At 37.8% G+C, this 21,762-nt stretch overlaps 2 protein-coding genes across 2 annotated transcripts in view; both read left to right on the forward strand.

The window, feature by feature from the left end:
• LOC134752621 (zinc finger protein 208-like) overlaps positions 1–17,847 on the forward strand; it is a 39,626-nt gene extending 21,779 nt beyond the window's left edge. The window contains exons 19-30 of the mRNA XM_063688291.1: positions 514–664; positions 4,112–4,227; positions 5,967–6,056; positions 7,113–7,229; positions 8,585–8,725; positions 10,185–10,289; positions 10,788–10,844; positions 11,412–11,556; positions 12,476–12,580; positions 13,562–13,733; positions 14,433–14,518; positions 17,701–17,847. Of these exons, the coding sequence (XP_063544361.1) occupies positions 514–664; positions 4,112–4,227; positions 5,967–6,056; positions 7,113–7,229; positions 8,585–8,725; positions 10,185–10,289; positions 10,788–10,844; positions 11,412–11,556; positions 12,476–12,580; positions 13,562–13,733; positions 14,433–14,518; positions 17,701–17,847 (1,432 nt within the window). The remainder of the gene's footprint in view (positions 1–513; positions 665–4,111; positions 4,228–5,966; positions 6,057–7,112; positions 7,230–8,584; positions 8,726–10,184; positions 10,290–10,787; positions 10,845–11,411; positions 11,557–12,475; positions 12,581–13,561; positions 13,734–14,432; positions 14,519–17,700) is intronic.
• Positions 17,848–21,298: 3,451 nt separating this feature from the next.
• LOC134752622 (uncharacterized) lies at positions 21,299–21,664 on the forward strand. The gene has a single exon (XM_063688292.1). It carries the CDS (start codon positions 21,299–21,301, stop codon positions 21,662–21,664), a length of 366 nt encoding a protein of 121 aa, XP_063544362.1.
• Positions 21,665–21,762: the final 98 nt, after the last annotated feature.

Consider the following 21,762-nt stretch of genomic DNA (forward strand, 5'->3'; position numbering starts at 1 on the left):
AGTTTTTCGAAGATTAAGCCCCGTCGTTGTGAATAATAATGAGTAAAAATTGTGAAAGTTTAAATCAGTGTCTTGACATGATTGTATTCAAAGCGGTTCACAAGGGATTGAATCCAATTTCACTTTCTATACGCTAAGCTATCCATAAAGGGTGAAGAACCCAGTCCCTTGCCACAACTACAAAAGCAGCTTCGCCACGTATTCTAGGTATGTTTGGTACTTAGAACCGTTCACAAGGGCGAAAACCTATTTACATGCGATATATGAAAAGTAAACTTTGTTACATACTGTAGGTATCCATCCAAAGCGGGCGGAACCCATTCACCTACGATAAATATAAAGTCACCTTGTTTCGTACTATAGGTATTTACCCAAAGAGAGAACTCATTCACCTGTAATATCTGCAATGTTAGCTTCGCCACGTACCTACTCTAGATATTCAAATAGGTTCACAGACACTACCACTATGTTAACCATTATTTTAAAGTTATAATTACTAACTTTTGTGAACAGATGTACAACACACAAAACTACCCACGGCTTTTACAAGCGCCCCTTAGCTGATGTGAAGAACGAGGGGCCAAGCCGAGCAAATTCCGGTCCGTCTGCGCGCGGCGTGTTAGGCTACGGAGGGTTTCCTGTCGTGAAACATTTCCTGTGTGAGGTAAAATTTCAAAAGAAATGTTAAGAAATTATTTTACAGTACATATGGTGCTACTTTCTCGTACTAGTGCGTAAAAGAGCACTTTTCGTGCATATGTCGAAAGTTTAAAGGGCCATATGTACTGTAAAACGTTGTACGATACATGTGCGATTAGGTAATTCGCAACTCGTGTCGATTTAAAACACTCCTTGCGGTCGTGTTTTAATTTATCGCCACTCGTTTCGAATTTCCTCTTTTCCGCACTTGTATCGTAAATAACTATTACCATGCATGTGCTCGAAAAGTGCGTTTCCTACGGAGCCATATCATGCGGAAAGTACTACTTTTCCGCACTAGTGCTTAATGTTTTCAAGTTTATATGGTGCTACTTTCTCGCACTAGTGCGGAAAAGAGCACTTTTCGTGCATATTTCGAAAGTTTAAAGGGGCATATGTATTGTAAAACGTTGTACGATACACGTGCGAATAGGTAATTCGCAACTCGTGTCGATTTAAAACACTCCTTTTAATAATTAAACTTATTTGCCATGATGTGTTTTTTTATTTACTCGCACAATGCATAGTAAAACATTGTATGATACACGTGCGTAAAGATGATTTCCGACTCGTATTCCTTTATACACTCATCGGAAATCATACACTTTCCGCACTTGTTGCATAATAGTTATTTACGATACAAGTGCGGAAAAGAGGAAATTCGAAACGAGTGGCGATAAATTAAAACACGACCGCAGGGAGTGTTTTAAATCGACACGAGTTGCGAATTACCTATTCGCACGTGTATCGTACAACGTTTTACAGTACATATGGCCCTTTAAACTTTCGACATATGCACGAAAAGTGCTATTTGACGCACTAGTGCGAGAAAGTAGCACCATATGTACTGTAAATAGCTATTATTTACGTCATTATCACGCCTAAAACAACCTGTCAACAATACATACATATTTACATCCAGTTACACACGAATACAGAGCGGTACACGAAGGAGAAAACACCCATTCATCTGCAAATTATTCGAGGTCAGTTTTGTTACGTGCGTATGTCAAAAACGAGTTTTTACAAGCTTTTTATTAACTTGCAAATCTTGCAATGTACCTATGTAAGTATCTATGTTTGTACGGGTCAAATCTTGCAAGTTAAATTTGACCTACTTCGCGACTTCCAATGAAGCTGAAAATTTGCATATGTATAGGTATGTAAGTCGGGTGCAATGCAATATTATGGTACCATCGAGCTGATCTGATGATGGAGACAGGAGGTGGCCATAGGAACTCTGTGATAAAACAACGCAACCTAATTGTGTTTGGGGTTTTTAGAATTGTCTCGATGAGTATTAGTTGTCTGTGGGAAGAAAAGTACAGTCAGTAATAAAAGCTTGTACCAAAAATGATTTTTTTGTCAAAAACTTAGTTTATAAAATAAAATGTATGACACCCGAATGATTACATCAATATTATCCTAGGACTCCTACGTTATTTCCAAAACTAACATAAATTTAAAGAAATTTTATACGTTAACATCCGTTTAACATTTTAAAATTGTAATTTATTATTATTAAATTTATTTATTTATTTTTATTCCTTATAATTAACACTTACAGTCAAGCTACACATGTTAAATAAACGACATCGAATTTAAAAAAAAACATAAGGACAGATAAAGCGGGTAGGTAAGAATTGAATGATTCCTATCTACCCTACATAAAAATAATCATATATATACGAAGTTGTAAAGACAGTAAAGTAAATGAAAATTGACAAATTACGAAAAACGATTCTGTTATATTTAAACTTGTCTTATTATTGAAGAAAAAAATCTATCTACACATGATTTATTACGCTAACATTCCATAATCTTTAAACGCCTTCAAAAATACTTCAATCAAATGAAAAATCTATACTTCAAGCAACTAAAAAATACATTATGGTAATTTCCATACAAATCTTAACCCATTTTCTTTGCTCTCGAGTGTATTTACCCCTAAAACCCTATCCCTAACCCTAACCTAACCCTTAAATTTACAACGGGAAGCAGAAAACACATTACATTTGACCGTCTTTTTGAATTTTTTTTAAACAGAATCATTAGTATTATTGAGACGTTTTCTGACAATAGGGGATATTACTGCAATGTTCTGCCACCAGAGTGCAGCACTAGCTTTAGTAAACCATACAGTAACTTATACATACTGTCCCTTTAACAGGTTTTTGAGAAGTTTTCAAAGATAATAAAATATGACATTGACGCATTAAGGAGGTTTGTTGACAGAGGACCTACCGGGCGCGAATCCGAAATTTCGCTATTTGCCTCTTTATCACTCGAACATGCAAGTACCAGAGATGTTAGATAACGAAATTTCGATTTTCTTGTTTCGCGATAGACCCTCAGATTGTGGTAGTGCCGCCACCTACGCAGTTTCGCGTAATATTCCCTCCTCCTATAAGGACTCCTTAACCTATCCTTAACCTTTTCGACGCCGTGTCAAACACAAAAGCTGTTACGCGGACGCCACGTCACCGAAGTGTTTAAAACTGAAATTTAATTTTATGCATTTTAACCCCTATGGAGTCGAGTTTTAATAGTACATTATGATACAAGTGTGCTAAGTTGGTTATCACACACGAGGCGATATTGTGCGCGCGAGCTGTAAGCGAGCGCGCAATAAGAAAGCCGATGTGTGTAATGACCAATGCAGACGCGTTTCATACGACGTTTTTCAACACACTTGCGAGAAAAAAAAGATACTCATATTATTGTCTTCGGTTACCGCGATAGTTACTCATGAAATAAAACTATGAAAACGGATTATATCGCGTATATTGTTTTTTTTTTTTTTTTTTTATCGCGTATATATATATATCTTTACTTGAAAAATAATTATAGTGTATAACTAGCCTTATGAACCGATTTTGCATGTACAACCAGCCTTAAAGTTTGTAGTCTATGATTGTTCATTATTTTAGTATGTGGGTATTTTTGCACTTTGTAATTTTTCTTCAGTCACCCGTTGACCACGAACGCTGTAAAGAGTTCGAAACGTCGGGATGTATTATAAATTCAATATACGCGATATAATCCGTTTTCATAGTTTTATTTCATACTCATATTAATCAAATTTTAATAGTTAAAACAGTTAGTATTGTGTGTTTCATCTGTCATACTCGTACTGCCGGCCGCCCCTCGCCCCGGCCGCGGGCGGCGCGGCGGTCGGGCGCGCCGGTGCCCGCCAGTCAGACCAATTAAAGAAGGCTCCCTTTCCATGCATATTATTAGCAATCAGTTACCTTCTTAACTCAGTCGAATAATATAATGAAAAAGCACGAGTGGAATAATACACTGAAAGAGCACGCGTGTTTAATATCTAGGATTATGAGCCAAAAATCGGTGGAATAAAAACGTCGTTTTGAGCAAGTGTGTTGAAAAATGTGTTTAATCTGTTTCATAGGACTGTGGACGATCATATCTACACTGGACGTACTTGCAAGTGCATCGAAGAATGAAACACGCGAACGAGAATTTCATCTACAAGTGCATACATTGCGAGGAGACCTTCCCTAACAGGCAAGTCGCTTTGATTCATCTTTGACACGACTTTGAATAGTACATTTTACAACTAGTGTGAAAAGAATGTCTTTTTACCACTAGTACCGAGGTATCTTGCCACGAGCTGAAAGCGAGTGGCAAGACTCGGTACGAGTGGTAAAAAGACATTTCACACGTGTTGTAAACGACGTTTTTTAATACAATTGCGAAAAAATAATAAATTAATATATCATTAGTAGAATCATACCACCAAACCAAACCAAAACCAAAAGTACGTATACAGCCCTTGATACTTGAGCTGCCGCAGCCCGCGATACCTTCATACTCGTGCGCGCCCCGGCCGCGGCCGCCGCGGGCCCGGCGCGGGTTGGTCAACGACACCGAGGAGTAACGAGTGAGGCCCTGGTACCTGCTCAAGCTAAATTCAATTTTAACTGCGTTTCGAAAGTATAGTTTGGAACTAAAAAGTAAAAAGCACTAGTTCGAGAAATTGAGCTTCTCGCACGCTACGCAGCCACAAAAAGTACCACTTTTTAAGCAACTGTATTAAAAAGTGTCTTTTTGTGTGATCTTTATTAACACACTTATATTAACTTACACTACCGCTCATAAGTATTTAGGCACCCGCAATTTTCACCATACAATTGTATACAAAAAATATCTTCAAAATCATACTGTTCGATCGCAGGCAAATTACTCTCTTACATGTTGGATAAATTTTTTATTTAGGTAAATATATTTAACTTCAAATTGTTGCCAAAGACATGCTTTAAAATTTCGAGTTTACTTTATGCAACGATTTAAAAAACCCTTATCATCAATAGTTATCAGTAATAGTTCATACAAAAGAAAACGATTTTGTACTGGAAAACGATTTATGGATTTTTTTACGCTTGCCATTTCATAAATAGGCAATGTACACGAATATTCTGCACATCATTTTGAAGCTCGATATGCCTGTTAAATTAAAAAAGTAAACTGCACAAAAAACTGTTGCCCAACTGCGACTTAGCGGTATAATTCTGAAAGTCGATTTTGTATACAATTGTATGGAAAAAATTACGAGTGCCTAAATAGTTATGAGCGGTAGTGTATAAGCAACATCACAGGAGCCATTTAAGCGTTGCGTTAAGAATTGTCTTGCAAAGTCCTTAAATCTTCATTTGAATTATTAGAAGCTCTTTTTGTTTATTGTTTACAGAATCTATATTGAAATCACTACACCTTTTTTCACAGATGATGTATTTCTGTTGCCGCTATAACAACAAATACTAAAAACAGAATAAAATTAATAATAAAGGGCGGCTCCCATAAAAAAAACGTGATTTTTTTGCCGTTTTTTGCGTAATGGTACGGAAACCTTCGTGCGCGAGTCCGACTCTAACCCTAAATAAACACTGTGTGTTAGCGCCTATTTGCGCTGTTTAAATAATACAAGGTATCACTTGAGAATTACCATTTTAATGGGTTTTATTACAATGTACAATAACTATATGTATAGGTTCTATGTCTAGGACACGCGCGTTTATCGTGGTGGTTAGATTGCAAGAGAGGGATGAGCTCGCAGCGATGCCCGAAGATGCGTCGTATGTGTGAAACTCTGGCGCTAGCATCGAGCTTTCTGGTTGGACGCCGATCCCGCCGTCTATGTTGGCATCTTGGGGCTGCAGGGCTACGTTTCCACACATCATTGGTTGGCGCTGCTAGCGGTGTTGCCACAGCGCTAACACTGTGTAATACTCTAATATTATTAACAGTTGGAGCGTGGCCTACCACAGAAAAAAGGTGCACGGCAAACCGGCAGAAAAGGGGAACGGAGCCACGAAAACTGTCCACACCGACTATAGGTAAGAACCTTAGGATGTCGATCCAGAGGCCGTGAGTTCAAGTCTCACCCAAGGCAGTAATTTTTCCACTTTTAAATTTATTCTAAGCAACTTAATAAATTAAATTTATTAATAGCATTGTTCGCAGACATTTCTGCTTGTTAAAAATTAACTTTGCACATCACCAATTCGAAAAAGGGGTTTTTCTTCCCTGCTAGGAGGGATCAAAGTAACACTTTTCTGTTAGAAAGAAAGTATTACTTTCTAAGTTCGCCTTTGTACAAATGATGCATTTTTCTCGTGTTTTATGTTTATTTTTGTACAATAAAGAGTTTTACTACTACTACTACTATTAAAAAAAAATTGCACATTATATTTTTAGCTTAAATAATATTTTATAACATCATAATTACTTCATAGATGATGTGAAAAGCAGTATGTATCACATGGTAGCAAAATTATTTCCATCTTGGACGTAACACACTTGAATCCCTCACTACGCTCAGGATTCTACTTTAGAATCCCTCTTTACTCTCGGGATTCTATTATAGAATCCTTCGCTTCGTTTAGGATTCAATGTACGCCCTCGCCGTAAATATGTTATTTTGCTCCCTTGTAACACAATCTACTATAGGATGTCCGTCCGGCAGCAAAACAGCGACTACGGATAAGCTTTTCTCGCGCAAGAAACGTATATACGTGTAGATGTTGCGAATAAGGAAAATGGAAATACTTAAGTGCTAATCGTTGACTGTTTACACTGTTGGCGACTACTTTTACAGAACCGAAAAAAACTTGTTCAACGCCACTCGCTTTTGGTTTCTTGTTTATCGCCGACGGTGGGACAGGTGCTGGTGACAGTTAATTTGGATGACGGTCAATAGTTAATAAGTTACAACAACCAGATAAACCATTTAAATATCTAAAAAGACATAAAATCTATCCCTAAATACCGCTTGATGATGTGATATTTATATGAAAACGATTTCAAAATAAAGTTAAATGTTCATTCTTAATGTGTTTTAAGAGTTTTAACTATCTATATGAAATTATTAATATTAAGTATAATTGCCGAAGAATCCCATGCCGAGACTGCGACGAAGTTTTGCCAAACAAAACTGCGCTCTATAAACATAGGAAGAAGGAGCACAGTTACGTGTCATTACCAATTAATGATAATCAAGGTATACAAATATTAAATATTTAAATCGTTGTCATTGTAGCAGCCATCGTGTATTTTTTTCTAGCATTCAGTCAATATATCAGGTTGATAGATATATCTATTTAGATAGATATAATAACTATAAAATAAATTTCATTCTTGATATTAGTATAATATATATGTATGTATAGGTAAGTCAATTCAGTGAATTCAGTAATTATATTAGTAGTTACTTCTAGGTTTCATTTTAGTTATTTAGCAAATAGATAAAAACAAGTAATAAGTAGATAAATAGTAAATATTACATGATATTTTTTTTGTGAAATAAAAATTAGAATTCGTGTCGTATGATTATTACTCAGTTTTCTCTCGGGAACACGATATCAGTTTTCAAGTTATTACGTCTTGACACTGCAGTTTCAATAACATTTCGCAATTTATATTTTTATTTTCTAAAATATGTCGGACACATTTATGACATTTATCTCATCTTTATCTTGCCTTGTTCCGTCTTTTACCCCGGCTTATTAAGTCAGCCTGGTGGCACTCTAATCCCAAGACTTGGCGTAACTACTTACGAGTAACATGCCCTTATCGAATATTTCCGTGTAATACTTACGTACACGGTATAGTCTGCAACTCTGCATCCTCTCAAATGATTTTTTCGCCAAAGACCTTAATCTGTTAAACAAAAGCCTTTGTTCCTTTTCTGCGTGCGCGTGCCCATTGTGTATCAGCGAGTGGCATGCGCTCACCAACAATGGCCACGCGCTCACCAACAATGGGCACGCGCACGCATAAAAGGAACAAAGGCTTTTGTTTAACAGATTAGGGTCTTTGGCGAAAAAATTTGAGAAGATGCAGACTATACGAGTTTTTAAACCGAGTGGACGCCACGAGAAGAGGATGGTTCACCCGTCCAAGGAACGCACGCTCGCTTGCGCGCACGTACAAACAGCAACACATTTAGCCCGCTTCCCCACTTGGCGGCGCGGTATCGGTGCAGTACCAGTACTTCTTAATTGTCCATCGGTGAACCTTATGCCTTTTGTAATAAGGTTTACGAACTGTCGGATAACAGTGTGGGCGATGGTACGATGCCAAGGGCCTGACACTCTTTGATAGAGAAAGATAGTCTTATTGCGATTCCTATAAGAGGAAAGAGAAAATAGTGTCATGCTTTGTCCTTATCACCGACCGGGTGGCATCATAGGTAGGAGGCGATGGCGAAATACCGAAATGTATAAGTGAAAGAGAAAAAATCCTATGCTGCCCAAATTTAATATGAATATTCTTTCTCATACCCCCGGTCGCTCGGTGGCGCGTCTACCTACTTGTATATACTATGTCTATGTACGATGCTGACGCCGAACGTCGTACATGAGAGAGAGAGAGAGAGAGAGAGAGAGATGTGTTATAATGGATGTATTTCAGGTGTGAGTGGGCAGGCGCACGCAGACGGCGCGCGAGCAGCCTGCACGCACTGCGGTCTCAGCTTTCCCGCCAACCTGCTGTCACACCATCTCAAGTAACTTTCTGCCCGTTTCATACTTATACTATGATACTTTCTCATTTCCATCCCTCTGTTCACCCTCTTGTCCTTCTTCTAGACTTAAACTATCTCTATGCCAAATTTAAACTGAATCCGTTCAGCGGTTTAAGCGTAAAGAGGTAACAGACAGACAGACACACTTTCGCATTTATTATATTAGTATGGATATGCATTGATCCTTATGTTTTTGTTACTTACTTAATTTTGAACTAATTTCTGCTACCTAGTTAGTTTTAGTTCTAGTTTTATCGCTTCACTGAAAATCAGCGTCACGTAGTGTGTCCTAGGATTCACTTCGGGACATCAAGCTGAGTGAGGACCTTTTAGCACAATTCTGTTCGTCTAAATGAATCAATGTTTCATGTTCTTTTTGTGCTAATAAATAATTCTTATTCTTACTTCAAAACTGGAGTGCACAGTACTGTTAAAACAAATTAAAGTATTTATTGAAAATATTTTAATTTGTGTTATTTCAAGTAGAAACACTACTAGATGAATTATATACCGAAATAAATGCCATATATGTACTAAGAAAAAGTGACCAAGGTCTCCAATGCCCAGGGCTGGAATCGAATCAGCGTCATATGCTATAGCGGCAGGTGCCTAAGCCCCTCGACCACTCTGGCCACGGCGGCATAGGTCGGATTTTTCCAAGCATATCCAATAGGCCTTGGTCACTTTTTAGGGTTCCGTACCTAAAGGATAAAACGGGACCCTATTACTAAGACTCCGCTGTCTGTCTGTCTTTCTGTCCGTCTGTCACCAGGCTGTATCTCATGAACCGTGATAGCTAGACAGTTGAAATTTTCACAAATGTATTTCTGTTGCCGCTATAACAACAAATACTAAAAACAGAATAAAATAAATATTTGTGGGGCTCCCATACAACAAACGTGATTTTGCCGTTTTTTGCGTAATGGTACGGAACCCTTCGTGCGCGCGTCCGACTCGCACTCGGCCGGTTTTTCTAAGTATATGACATTTATTTCGGTTTAGAAGTGTACAGGTTTTGAAAAGTTGGGATTTCAGGACACCTCTGGGGTTGCAACCCTTCGTATCTTTGACAACCGATTGGGTACCATCAGGTGAACCACGTACCTTTGTTATTAATAAATCTGGACATCTGGCAGCTGTTCATCAATGACAAGGAGGCCAGCAAAATTGTAAAATCAATTTAAAAATCTGTGGTCGAAATTATGTTTATTATGCAACAAGACCAGAGGCCAGCAAAATTGTAAAATCAATTTAAAAATCTGTGCTCGACATTATGTTTCGCTAGTCACAAACAAGGAATTCCAAAATACAAAAATCATGGAGTTAATATGGTTATGGTAATTGTATATATTGTTAGTTTACAATTATAAATATAAATACTAGTTTGCATAAAGCGACCATATTTGTATGTTGTTTATAAATAATGTATAATGTCCTTCAGAGAGGTCCATGGGCAAGATACGCAGTATCCGGCCACACGATCACACACCTGCACCGTCTGTGGACACGCCTTCCGCACGGCATCCATGCTTACTGAGCACTCCAGGTATGTCCGATATTATATGGAGTATACAATTATGTATTGTACTTTAGAAAGGAGTGGTCACACTTGGAATATGTGCAAATAAGCGTTTCGCGCTGCGTACATGCTCATTGAGCACTCTAGATATATCCTACATATACACTACTACACTAGCCTTTGCACCTACTTTAGAAAGGACACGCGGTGACATCTGGAATATGTGCAAAAAGCGTTTCGCGCTGCGTGTATGCTCATTGAGCACTCCAGATAAGTCCTACATATAGTACACAACTGTTGTTCTTTAGAAAGTACACGGGGTGACACACATGCAACATAATTATGCAAACACACTATTTACGCGCCGCATTTGTGCTTATACTGAGCGCTCCAGGTATGTCCTATATAAAGTACACAATTATTGTACTTAATAAATGACTCGCGGTCCACTTATCTAAAGATAAGTAGTTGAAGGCTATTAAGTACTATTTATAAAAAAAAATCATTTTACTTGTTTGCTCACAGGATCCACACCGGTGAACGGCCGTTTCCGTGCGACGTGTGTGGGGTAGCTTTTAGAAGGTGAGTGTGATAACTGCATCGTATGCCTGCGGTCCTGGTAGTACCAAAAGCATTTCAGCATATGTACATAATTAACTATGTGCGAACTGCGTGGCAAGGGAAATACAAGCGACGATAATAAACTGCGTGGGAATAATTTCAATGGTCCCGTTCCAAATTACTAACAAAGATAGATATAACTCTGTAATAGATGGATACAGTCTAAGGAAAAGACGTGCCTCGAAAATCAAGAAAATTTGATTCTCGTACAGATGGCGCTACTACCTTTGGCCTACTCTCGGATAGATGGCGTTGATGCTTTCGTTTGTTATTTAACAATTTTAACGCATATTAGTGAAAGAACATGGGTCAAAATTATATAAAAATAATTAATGCAAATAAAAAAAAACATCCATATATGAATACATTTTATGGTATTTTATACATCTTCATTTTTAGTTTTAATCGTGTGTCGATAGATGGCAGTGAATTTACTGTGGTTACAAAATTTACTATGACAGTACCGCTCTATCCTATTATATCCTCTTTGTTACTAATAAGTTTATACGTTTGTTCGTCTGTCTGTAGAGCAACGGCGATGCGTAACCACCGTTTGATCCACACGGGCGTCCGAGCGTGGGGCTGCGCGCGCTGCCCGAAGCGTTTCCGGATCCGCTCCGACCTCAACACGCACTCGAGACTCAAGCACCCGCTACATCTAGCTGTCATAGAGGTTACTTACTGTCACCTCACCCAATGTACTTCAAGAAGGACAAATATTGATGCATCAAGGCGGTTTGTTTACAGAGGACCTACCGGGAAACGCGAATCCGAAATTTCGCTATCTGCCTCTTTATCGCTCGAATGTGCAAGAGTGACAGAGATGCTAAATAACAAAATTTAGATTTTCTTGCTTCGCGATAGACCCTCAGCTTGTGGTAGTGGCGCCCCCTGCGCAGTTTCGCGTAATATTCCCTATTTGGAAGTGAAAATCTAAGCAACAAAAGTAAACATCTTTGTTAACACTAGCTTGTGATTGTGGTTATATCAGCACTTACATATTAAATGTATCCCACTGTCTTAATAATCATAGTGATTGCGCTGCGTGTATTTAAATAGTTATTGGTTGTACAAGGGGCAAAGTTGTTGTTAAACCTCTCGTCCTAATATTGATACCCGAGCAAGCGAATGATTCCAAAATTCGAAACATGGAATCTTGAGCGTTGCGAGGGTTTTAAGACGAATGAAATTTTTGCCAAAAACTAATTTCATCACATTTAAAACCGGGTCTATCGCGAATTTATTTTGTTACCTTTATTTACCGACGTTTCGACACAGGTTTCACTGGTCGTGGTCGCGGCTAACTGACGTCCCAGCAAAATGCCTAAACAGAAATTTGTGTGACTACCCGACGATAAGTGTATTTAGAGTTTAGGGTAGACATCACATTTTCAAACCACCCACTACTCATAAATGTTAATTATTGTCAATAGTCTGACACGCAACACTTACAACATCCGCGCACACATCCGAAGATAGATCCCTTTAACTTTTGGATCACTGGTCCCCAAGTTGCCCGGTTTTAAATGTGATTTAATGTGTGTTCAAAACGCGAAAGTTTTAAATGTTATAAGAACTTATTTCGTCGGTAGGTGTCGGGCCTGGATCCCAGCTCGGAGCAGGTGATGGACGCGCTCGCCTTGAACAATATCGCCCGGGAGAGTGTTCTTGAAATCACTAAGGTTTCCTTCCCCAAGGTATGTTTATGCATAATTAAATACACTATAAAGCGACATATGTCTAGATAACTTTCAATGAAGATGTATAGATGTCGTTAGGAGTTTCGGATGTGACACTTAGCGCCATCTGGTCTCCATGATAGGCAACAGCGCATTTTCAGTGACGCCATCTAGTAACGATGCGCTTTTAGGCGTTCGCATTTTAATGTATGGGATGGTAGGGTCTCATTAGTATGTAGGCTGTGGTTTTTGTTTATTTTGAGATATCCTCTATTATTTACGAATGAAAATCATAGTTCACTAAATTATTAATTTATTTATTTACTGATTGTAATAATCTCTAAGATTTTTTTTCCATTTCATTTCGTCTTTATATCTTGGAATACAAATCGATGAATGTTTGACAAAATTGTTGTACTTAACTAATTAAATATGTAATTATTTCCGGATTCTTTAATTTAATTCTAATTTATTACTGTTACAATAAGCTTAACTTATATGTAGTACTGATAACTTCAGTTAGATTTACCTCATTTTCGTTGATATAAATTTACCGTTGCGTTAGCAGTTGTCCTGATCGTGCGATTATGTATTGTATTGTAAGATAGTGTTGTGTATTGTCAAAGATAGATATAACTCCGTAATAGATGGATACAGTCTAAGGAAAAAACGTGCCTCGAAAATCACGAAAATTTGATTCTCGATCAGATGGCGCCACTAGTTTTGGCCAACTCTCGTATAGAGGGCGTTGACTGTTTCGTTTGTTATTTATAATTTTAACGCATACCAGTGAAAGAACATGGGTCAAAATCATATAAAAATAATTAATACAAATAAAAAAATCATTTATCCATATTTAAATACATATTAACGTATTTTTATAAATCTTCATTTTTAGTTTAAAAGTATGTCGATAGATGGCAGTGAATTTACAGTGGTTACAAAATTTACTATGACAGTACCGCTCTATCTTATTATATCCTCATTGGTATTGTTTAGGGCGCGCGGCACGTGGTGCCGGACAGCGCGCGCGCGCTCGCGCTGCTGGACGCGGCGCGCCGGCCCGTGCGCTGGACGAGACCTGCGCGTGCGCACGCGCCTGCACCTGCGCCTGCGCCTGCGCCTGCGCCTGCGCCTGCGCCGGACAACCACCACACCAACTACGCTGCTGGTAACACTACCTATATATATCAGCAAAGATCTACGTAACTCCGTATAATATGAATGACGTCTAAGGATAAAACCGGCCAGGTGCGAGTCGGACTCGCGCACCGAGGGTTCCGTACTTTTTAGTATTTGTTGTTATAGCGGCAACAGAAATACATCATCTGTGAAAATTTCAAGTGTCTAGCTATCACGGTTCGTGAAATACAGCCTGGTGACAGACAGACGGACAGCGGAGTCTTAGTAATAGGGTCCCGTTTTTATCCTTTGGGTACGGAACCCTAAAAATTGATTCTCGTATAAATGGCGCTACCACCTTTGGCCTATTCTCGGCTAGATGCCGTTGACGGTTTCGCTTGTTTTATAAACTTTAAATTTCAGACTAAACTTAAGGTTCCTTTTATTTCATTCGATATTGTATTTACTCATAATCCTGGACGCCCGCATCCACAGCTCCGCCAAGTTTAAATATTCTAATTTGTCTAACCCCTCATAGTCTAAATCAATAATAATTTATAAATCAATAATAATTGAATATTTTTTCCACTTTTAAATCTATTCTTAGCTTAATAATAATGTATTGTTTCATAGAAACAATACATTTACATACATACATTTTAAAATTTATTTTAATGTATTGTTTCATAGAAACAATACATTAAAATAAATTTTAAATGAATTTTATTTTATTTTATTTTATTTATAGCGGAAATGCCGTACATGCCGTACGCACGGCGCGGTCGCGGCATCGCCAGGAGCACCCGCTATGACGGAGCACCGTCACAAGTACAGGTACATTAATTCTTTTTCTTAAATATATGACATCTATTTTAAGATAAGATAAGATAATCATTTATTGCATAATTAGAGGTTGTTACCGAAAGGTGATGACATGTATTTTAGTGGAATCACTATAATTTGCCTTAAGGCGTACAATATGTGTTTACTTAAATCTATATTACCTACCTATGTATTGGAATTGTGAATGCAGTGAAAATGAGAGCGTTGAGAAGTGTGTGTGGTGATATTACAAGATAGAATTCGGAACAGTGTGATAAGGGAAAAGTGTGGACTGAGCGAAGATGTAGTGACAAAAATTGAGAAAGGTATGTTGAGATGGTTTGGACACGTGGAAAGAATGAGTGAAAGAAGGCTAACAAAGAGAGTGTATAAGGGAGAGGTAGAAACGGGAGTTGGAAGGGGCAGACCTCGGCGGACTTTCTCTGATCAGATCGGGGAAATCCTAAAGAAAGGCCAGGTCAAGAGCACCCTAAACCGGCGAGCGTGTATGAGCAATGTTATGAAAGTGAAGGAAGCGAAAGAGGTATGTCAGGATCGTAGCAAGTGGAAATCCGTGGTCTCTGCCTACCCCTCCGGGAAATAGGCGTGATTATATGTATTTATGTATGTATTTACACTATTTACAATGTTTTCTGCGTGTTAATGTTTTAGTTTATAGATTACTTTTTGTTCATCACCTTCATCAAACTCAAACTCAAATGATTTATTTGTAAACATAGGTAGCAGAGTGTTGGTCAGCACAAAATAGTACATTGTGCAACATGGGGCGTAAGTTAAATATTGCAAACGAGAGTATAGTTAAATCGCGACGGCTTGTCGGAGCGATTTATATACTCGAGTTTGCAATATTATTACGCCCCGAGTTACAAACAATGTTTTTCATCAGTATAAAGTCAAAAAACTGTTAATTATAATACTAGAAACTTCATAACTCCCTAGGGAAAACGCTTTTTCTATAGTTCCCACTAAGCCTGCGTGCAATTCCACATTTACTGAGCGAGTGTGATATATGTGATATAAAACGCTATGCCTCACCGACAGGCATACAAATTTGAAATTAGGTATACACATGCCAATTAAAATACGTTGTTTCATGCAAATATCTAACTAAAAAAAAAAGAATTTATTATATTAATAAATTTTACAATAAATTTAATTGTCATCGGTAAAGTTTAAAACCTGCGGCGGTAGCACTGTCGCATTTTTAGGGTTCCGTACCCAAAGGGTAAAAACGAGACCCTATTACTAAGACTCCACTGTCTGTCTGTCACCAGGCTGTATCTCATGAACCGTGACAGCTAGAGAGTTGAAACTTTCACAAATGATGTATTTCTGTTGCCGCTATAGTAACAAATACTAAAAAGTGCGGAACCTTCGGTGGGCGAGTCCGACTCGCACTTGTCCGGTTTTATTTTATTTTATCGCTTGTCACCATGCCTGTCACGTTCTACCCAGTATGTAAGTGCGAAAGTGATGTGCATAGTAACAGGCGATAAAAATGGAATCATGCTGTGCCCACTGGAGAATGGAGATAATTACTAGGGGATGCAAAAACCGGCCAAACTTCGTAACCGGTTGCGGTTACGATTATGCCCGAAAAATAACCGATAATCGGTTGTAATCGGTTACGGTTATTTCCGACAAAAAATGATAAATTTACAATCAAGTAATTAAAAAAATACTAAAATAAAGGTACAGTATTAGGGAATGTGAGTATGTCTTCGTTTTTTAATAAAACACACAAAAGAAAGAACTCAATTTGGTATATTTTCGTTTTAAAAGTACACGAATGACCAATAATTATAGTCAAAAGGCGTCACAGCCAAAAAAGGCAGGATCAGAAGATCAATTCATAGAATTTTAGTCATAAATAAAAAATAACCGTCACCGGTTATTTAAGTTTCTAATAATAGGTTATGCTTATGAGATTTTGTCAAAATAACCGATTTGCACTCCCTAATAAATTACCCCCGCGCCCCGTGGGGCCGTGGTGTTGCCACCTAGAATTTACGTATTCGGTTAATTGATTGCTTAAAATCATTTTCACCACACCAGCTGGTAAAGACTCTTGATTGTTTAAAAACAGCAAGAACTGATAAGAAAGTTGCATTTTATTCACATGTGAGGCAAAGTAATCAAATGCAAATTTTGAGTTGTTTTCTTATGTTTGCTGGTAGAATTGACTTTTAAATGATGATTTTGAATGATAAATATTTAATAACATTCATTTTGAATCGATTTGCTTTGATTTTGTTTGATATTTTACGAGTACAATTAGTATTTTTCTTGTGTTGGTGTAGTGAAAATTTTTGTGTTTCACTCGGTGGCAAAATTTGTTTAACCCTCGTGCCTTGAAACCCTTGCAACGGTCAACATTTTTGGAACCACTCGCTACGCTCGTGGTTCAATTTTGGAATCTTTCGCTTGCTCGGGTATCAATATTAGCTCGAGAGGTTAAACAACAACTTTACCCCCTTGTACAACCAATAACTATTTAAATACACGCAGCGCAATCACTATGATTATTAAGACAGTGGGATACATTTAATATGTAAGTGCTGATATAACCACAATCACAAGCTAGTGTTAACAAAGATGTTTACTTTTGTTGCTTAGATTTTCACTTCCAAATAGGGAATATTACGCGAAACTGCGCAGGGGGCGCCACTACCACAAGCTGAGGGTCTATCGCGAAGCAAGAAAATCTAAATTTTGTTATTTAGCATCTCTGTCACTCTTGCACATTCGAGCGATAAAGAGGCAGATAGCGAAATTTCGGATTCGCGTTTCCCGGTAGATCCTCTGTAAACAAACCGCCTTGATGCATCAATGCCATATTTTATTATCTCTGAAAACTCGTCAAAAACCTGTTAAAGGTACAGTATGTATAAGTTACTCTGGTTTACTAAAGAGGCTAGTGCTGCACTCTGGTGGCAGAACATTGCAGTAATAACCCCTATTGAACGGAATGTTAATTTCCTCATTTTAAATATACCCCCACATAAACTTGGAAGTACCTAGGTGATCCTTCGTGTAGGGTCACCATTATAGTTTATTTAATGTTTTCTGAAGGACGCTAGGTTTCAAAAGAATTGGAATGTACGGTCAGCAAAACTATGACTGTTGATTTGCAAAGGCAAAGGTTTAATAATGTTAATTTCATATCCACCCAGGACCTGACAGGTTTGAACGTGGAGATGCTTCTCCAAGACAACCTGCTCGAGCAATCTTCACTCGGTCCTCAACAAATGCTCGACCCCATGCTCCTGTTTAATACTCCGCCACAGCAGATGCAGACTGACGTCATCGTCAACCATTAAGGCTGTGTGCGTGAGAGAGGTGCCCGCCTGGTGGCATGTATAGGGACTAGCGTTAAAAAAACTGGGAAAATTGCGGGAAAATTTCAAAATTTCAAACAACAATGTATTTTTCAATATACTTAATTAGGAATTTAAATAGGTAGGTTAAGGTTGCATGTCTAATGTGTTTGTTTGTGTCATTGACACTGTCACCACTCATCAGTGGCATTGTGTGTGACGTATTTAATTTTTCTGAATAGAACTGGAAAAAAACCGAAAAAAACGAAATTTTGCAAAATTCCCGAAAAAAAAATTGATTTTTTCCGGAATTTTCATCTTTAATAGGGACGCGCACTCAACTTTTTTTATCTATTTTAATAAAAGACAAAAATAAAAGCGTGACGGAGTCAGAAACAAGACAACGAAATAATTATTTACAGTACATATGTTGCTACTTTCTCGCACTAGTGCGTCAAATAGCACTTTTCGTGCATATGTCGAAAGTTTAAAGGGCCATATGTACTGTAAAACGTTGTACGATACACGTGCGAATAGGTAATTCGCAACTCGTGTCGATTTAAAACACTCCCTGCGGTCGTGTTTTAATTTATCTACACTCGTTTCGAATTTCCTCTTTTCCGCACTTGTATCGTAAATAACTATTGTGCAACAAGAGAGGAGTTGATTTTTCTTGCGAGTGTTGATTTTGAGTCCCGAGTAAGTGAAAGGTTCTATAATTTAATCACGAGCGAAGCGAGTGATTCTAAGTTAGAATCTTGAGCGTAGCGAGGGACTTAAAAACACGAGATGTAAAATAATTTTGCTCTCGTGTTGCACGCATAATTTTTCACCTCAGTAGTGAGAACATATTAAAGGTTAAAATGTATTTCGAATTACACAGAATAATTCAGAGAAACAAAAAAAAATTAAAAAAATGTAATCAAAGTATGAAGTGGCAGTTCATGGCCTTCACTAAATTAAAAAGCTACTTTGTTTCACTCCCTGGAGTGAGGAAAGTCGACTTTCTTCACTCCTTGGAGTGAGGAAAATCGCACTTTCCTCACTCCGGGGAACACGAAAGTAGGCTTGTTCGAGCTGCTGAGGTGAAATAGTTATTTGTGCAACAAGAGAGGAAAGTTGGTTTTTCTTGCGAGTGTTTGTTTTGAGTCCCGAAAGAGCGAAAGATTCTAACTTAGAATCACTCGACACGAGATGTAAAATAACTATGCTCTCGTGTTGCACACATAATTTTTCACCTCAGTAGTGAGAACATATTAAAAGTTAAAATGTATTTCGAATTACACATAATAATACAGAGTAAAAAAATTGTTATAAAAGTATGAAGCGGCAGTTCACTAAATTAAAAAGCTACTTTGTTTCACTCCCTGGAGTGACGAAAGAAGGCTTGTTCGAGCTGCTGAGGTGAAAAAATAAAAGCGTGACGGAGTCAGAAACAAGACAACGAAATAATTGTTTTCACCTCAGCAACTTTCCTCTCTTGTTGCACAAATAACTATTGTGCAACAAGAGAGGAAAGTTAGTTTTTCTTGCGAGTGTTGATTTTGAGTCCCGACCCCCGTAAGCGAAAGATTCTATAAATCTTGAGCGTAACGAAGGACTCAAAATCAATATTACAAGCGGAACTCCTTTCTATGTGAAATTAGAATAGGAGTTCCGCTTGTAATATTAGTTGTAGTTTATTATGCAACACGGCTCCGCTTATATATTTATCTTTACAATAAAATATACTATTATCTATACCTACAGTTTTTACTCGTAGTTAGACCTCAAATGTTTTTAAGCTTACGTTTTTGTTTATAAATAATAGAAATTCTACGTATATACTAATGCAATGTGTATTTTACAGTACATATGGTGCTACTTTCTCGCACTAGTGCGGAAAAGAGCACTTTTCGTGCATATGTCGAAAGTTTAAAGGGCCATATGTACTGTAAAACGTTGTACGTTACACGTGCGAATAGGTAATTCGCAACTCGTGTCGATTTAAAACACTCCCTGCGGTCGTGTTTTAATTTATCGCCACTCGTTTCGAATTTCCTCTTTTCCGCACTTGTATCGTAAATAACTTTACCTAGTCATTTAAGTGCAACACGATAAAATGTTTACTCACTTCAGTAATATAAAGTTATGACCTTGAATTTGCATTTTTTTTTAATCTCTATTTTACTTGCAAAATCAGTATATTAGGTAAATAAATAAATAAATATAGGTATAAAACTAAAACTAAGTTATTAACTGAGTTGCCTAACCCTACATAAGATTACGTACCCAAGTTAGTACCAATTTTGCTTACCATATTTCGACCACTTTTTAGTACCCGAATAAGCTGAAATTTGACAATGTAATCCTAAACATCGAGCTAATCTGAAAGAAAGAAAGAAAAGACATTTATTGTAAAGACCTTCTACAAACAGCGCCACCTCAGTTACAAAAAAGAACTTACTCACTAAACACTTAAAGCTAGGTACAATGGTAGTTATAGAAAAAGGAGTAAGGTAAGGGTTAATGAATAACAACAAATTTTGGCGCCGCTATAGTGGCTACAAAAGGACGCCACTCAGCATATGCTCTGGTATAAATAGATACCACAGCGCTGGTTTTCTGTGGCACCCCGGGCCGGAGGGTAGCTTAGAACTATTTGGGATAAATATAAAAATACAAATAATATAAATACTTACTATAAAGATACAGATAGGTTATAGATTCATGTAGGGTAAAATGTTATGATGGTAAGGGTAGGTAGATATTATTAGTATTATAGACATTATAAGTGGTAGATAAAATAATAACTTTATGTATAACTCTGGTAAAAAAAACGTAAGTCCGACGATTTGAGAAATCCATGGGACGCAATCTGATGATTTAGACCGAAGATTGCACTAAATATAGGAATGTGTGTTCAAAATATCACAACCTCATTAATTTTATTAAGTTTTGATTTGGTATTATCATCTCGAGGTTGTTTTTTTTTATAACAGAAATTAGAGTCGGCCGGACAAAAACCAGCCCTATTGCTCTTTGCCCCTAGATTTTTTAGCTAGTTTAACTAATACTAACATCTACATTTACAGTTTTACCTAAATCTCGAGGATGTAGGTAGCAGATGATTATTTAAAGACCACAGTACCGTCGGCGATAGAAATTTGTGTCAAAAACAAAACGTTTGAAAAAAACTTTTATGATTGTATCGGTTTGAATTCGTGTAGGTACGAAAAATGTGAACAAATCATTTTTAGTTTTAAAGTATGTCGATAGATGGCAGTGAATTTAAAGTGGCTACAAAATTTACTATGACAGTACCGCTCTATCTTATTATATCCTCTTTGGTTTTTCACAACCTTTCCCCATTGGTCACAGTCGATGTCGATATACTGCGTCGTCCACCCACTAGTTGCCTGACTTTGATTTTGTAACATTCCGCCAAACGCTGGCGTTCAGTCATCCGCCCACCATGGACTCACAGAAGAAAAACAAGACCCGCTCTTCGAAGGCTGGGCTCATTTTCCCCGTAGGCCGCATACTTCGAATACTGAAAAGCGGGAACTATTCGAGGAAAGTCGGCATTGGTGCCTCTGTATATCTCGCTGGGGTTGCTGAGTATTTGTCTACTGAGATAATGGACTTAGCAGCGCAAGCGGCCCAAGATAATAATAGAAGTCGTATATCGCCGCGCCATATCCTGCTAGCAGTGAAGAATGATGATGAGCTCCGGAAACTCCAGGCTGGCATCGTTATCTCTGAAGGCGGTGTGCTGCCTTCCATCCATCAAGAGCTGCTGCCGAAGAAGACCGTTAAAGCGGGAGCGCAAGAAGATTGAAGATTGCCTGATTATTGTTTGATCTTAGTCCGACAAGTTTCTAGTGAAACGAAGACACCGGCGTTAGTGCCGTGAGATTGAAGATTAAAGAAAAAAAA

Source organism: Cydia strobilella, chromosome 25, assembly GCF_947568885.1.
Source record: "Cydia strobilella chromosome 25, ilCydStro3.1, whole genome shotgun sequence".
Lineage (NCBI taxonomy): Eukaryota > Metazoa > Arthropoda > Insecta > Lepidoptera > Tortricidae > Cydia > Cydia strobilella.

What these genes read in the sequence shown, in the direction of transcription:
- LOC134752622 (XM_063688292.1), top strand. Translation starts at nt 21,299, where the DNA reads ATGGACTCACAGAAGAAAAACAAGACCCGCTCTTCGAAGGCTGGGCTC.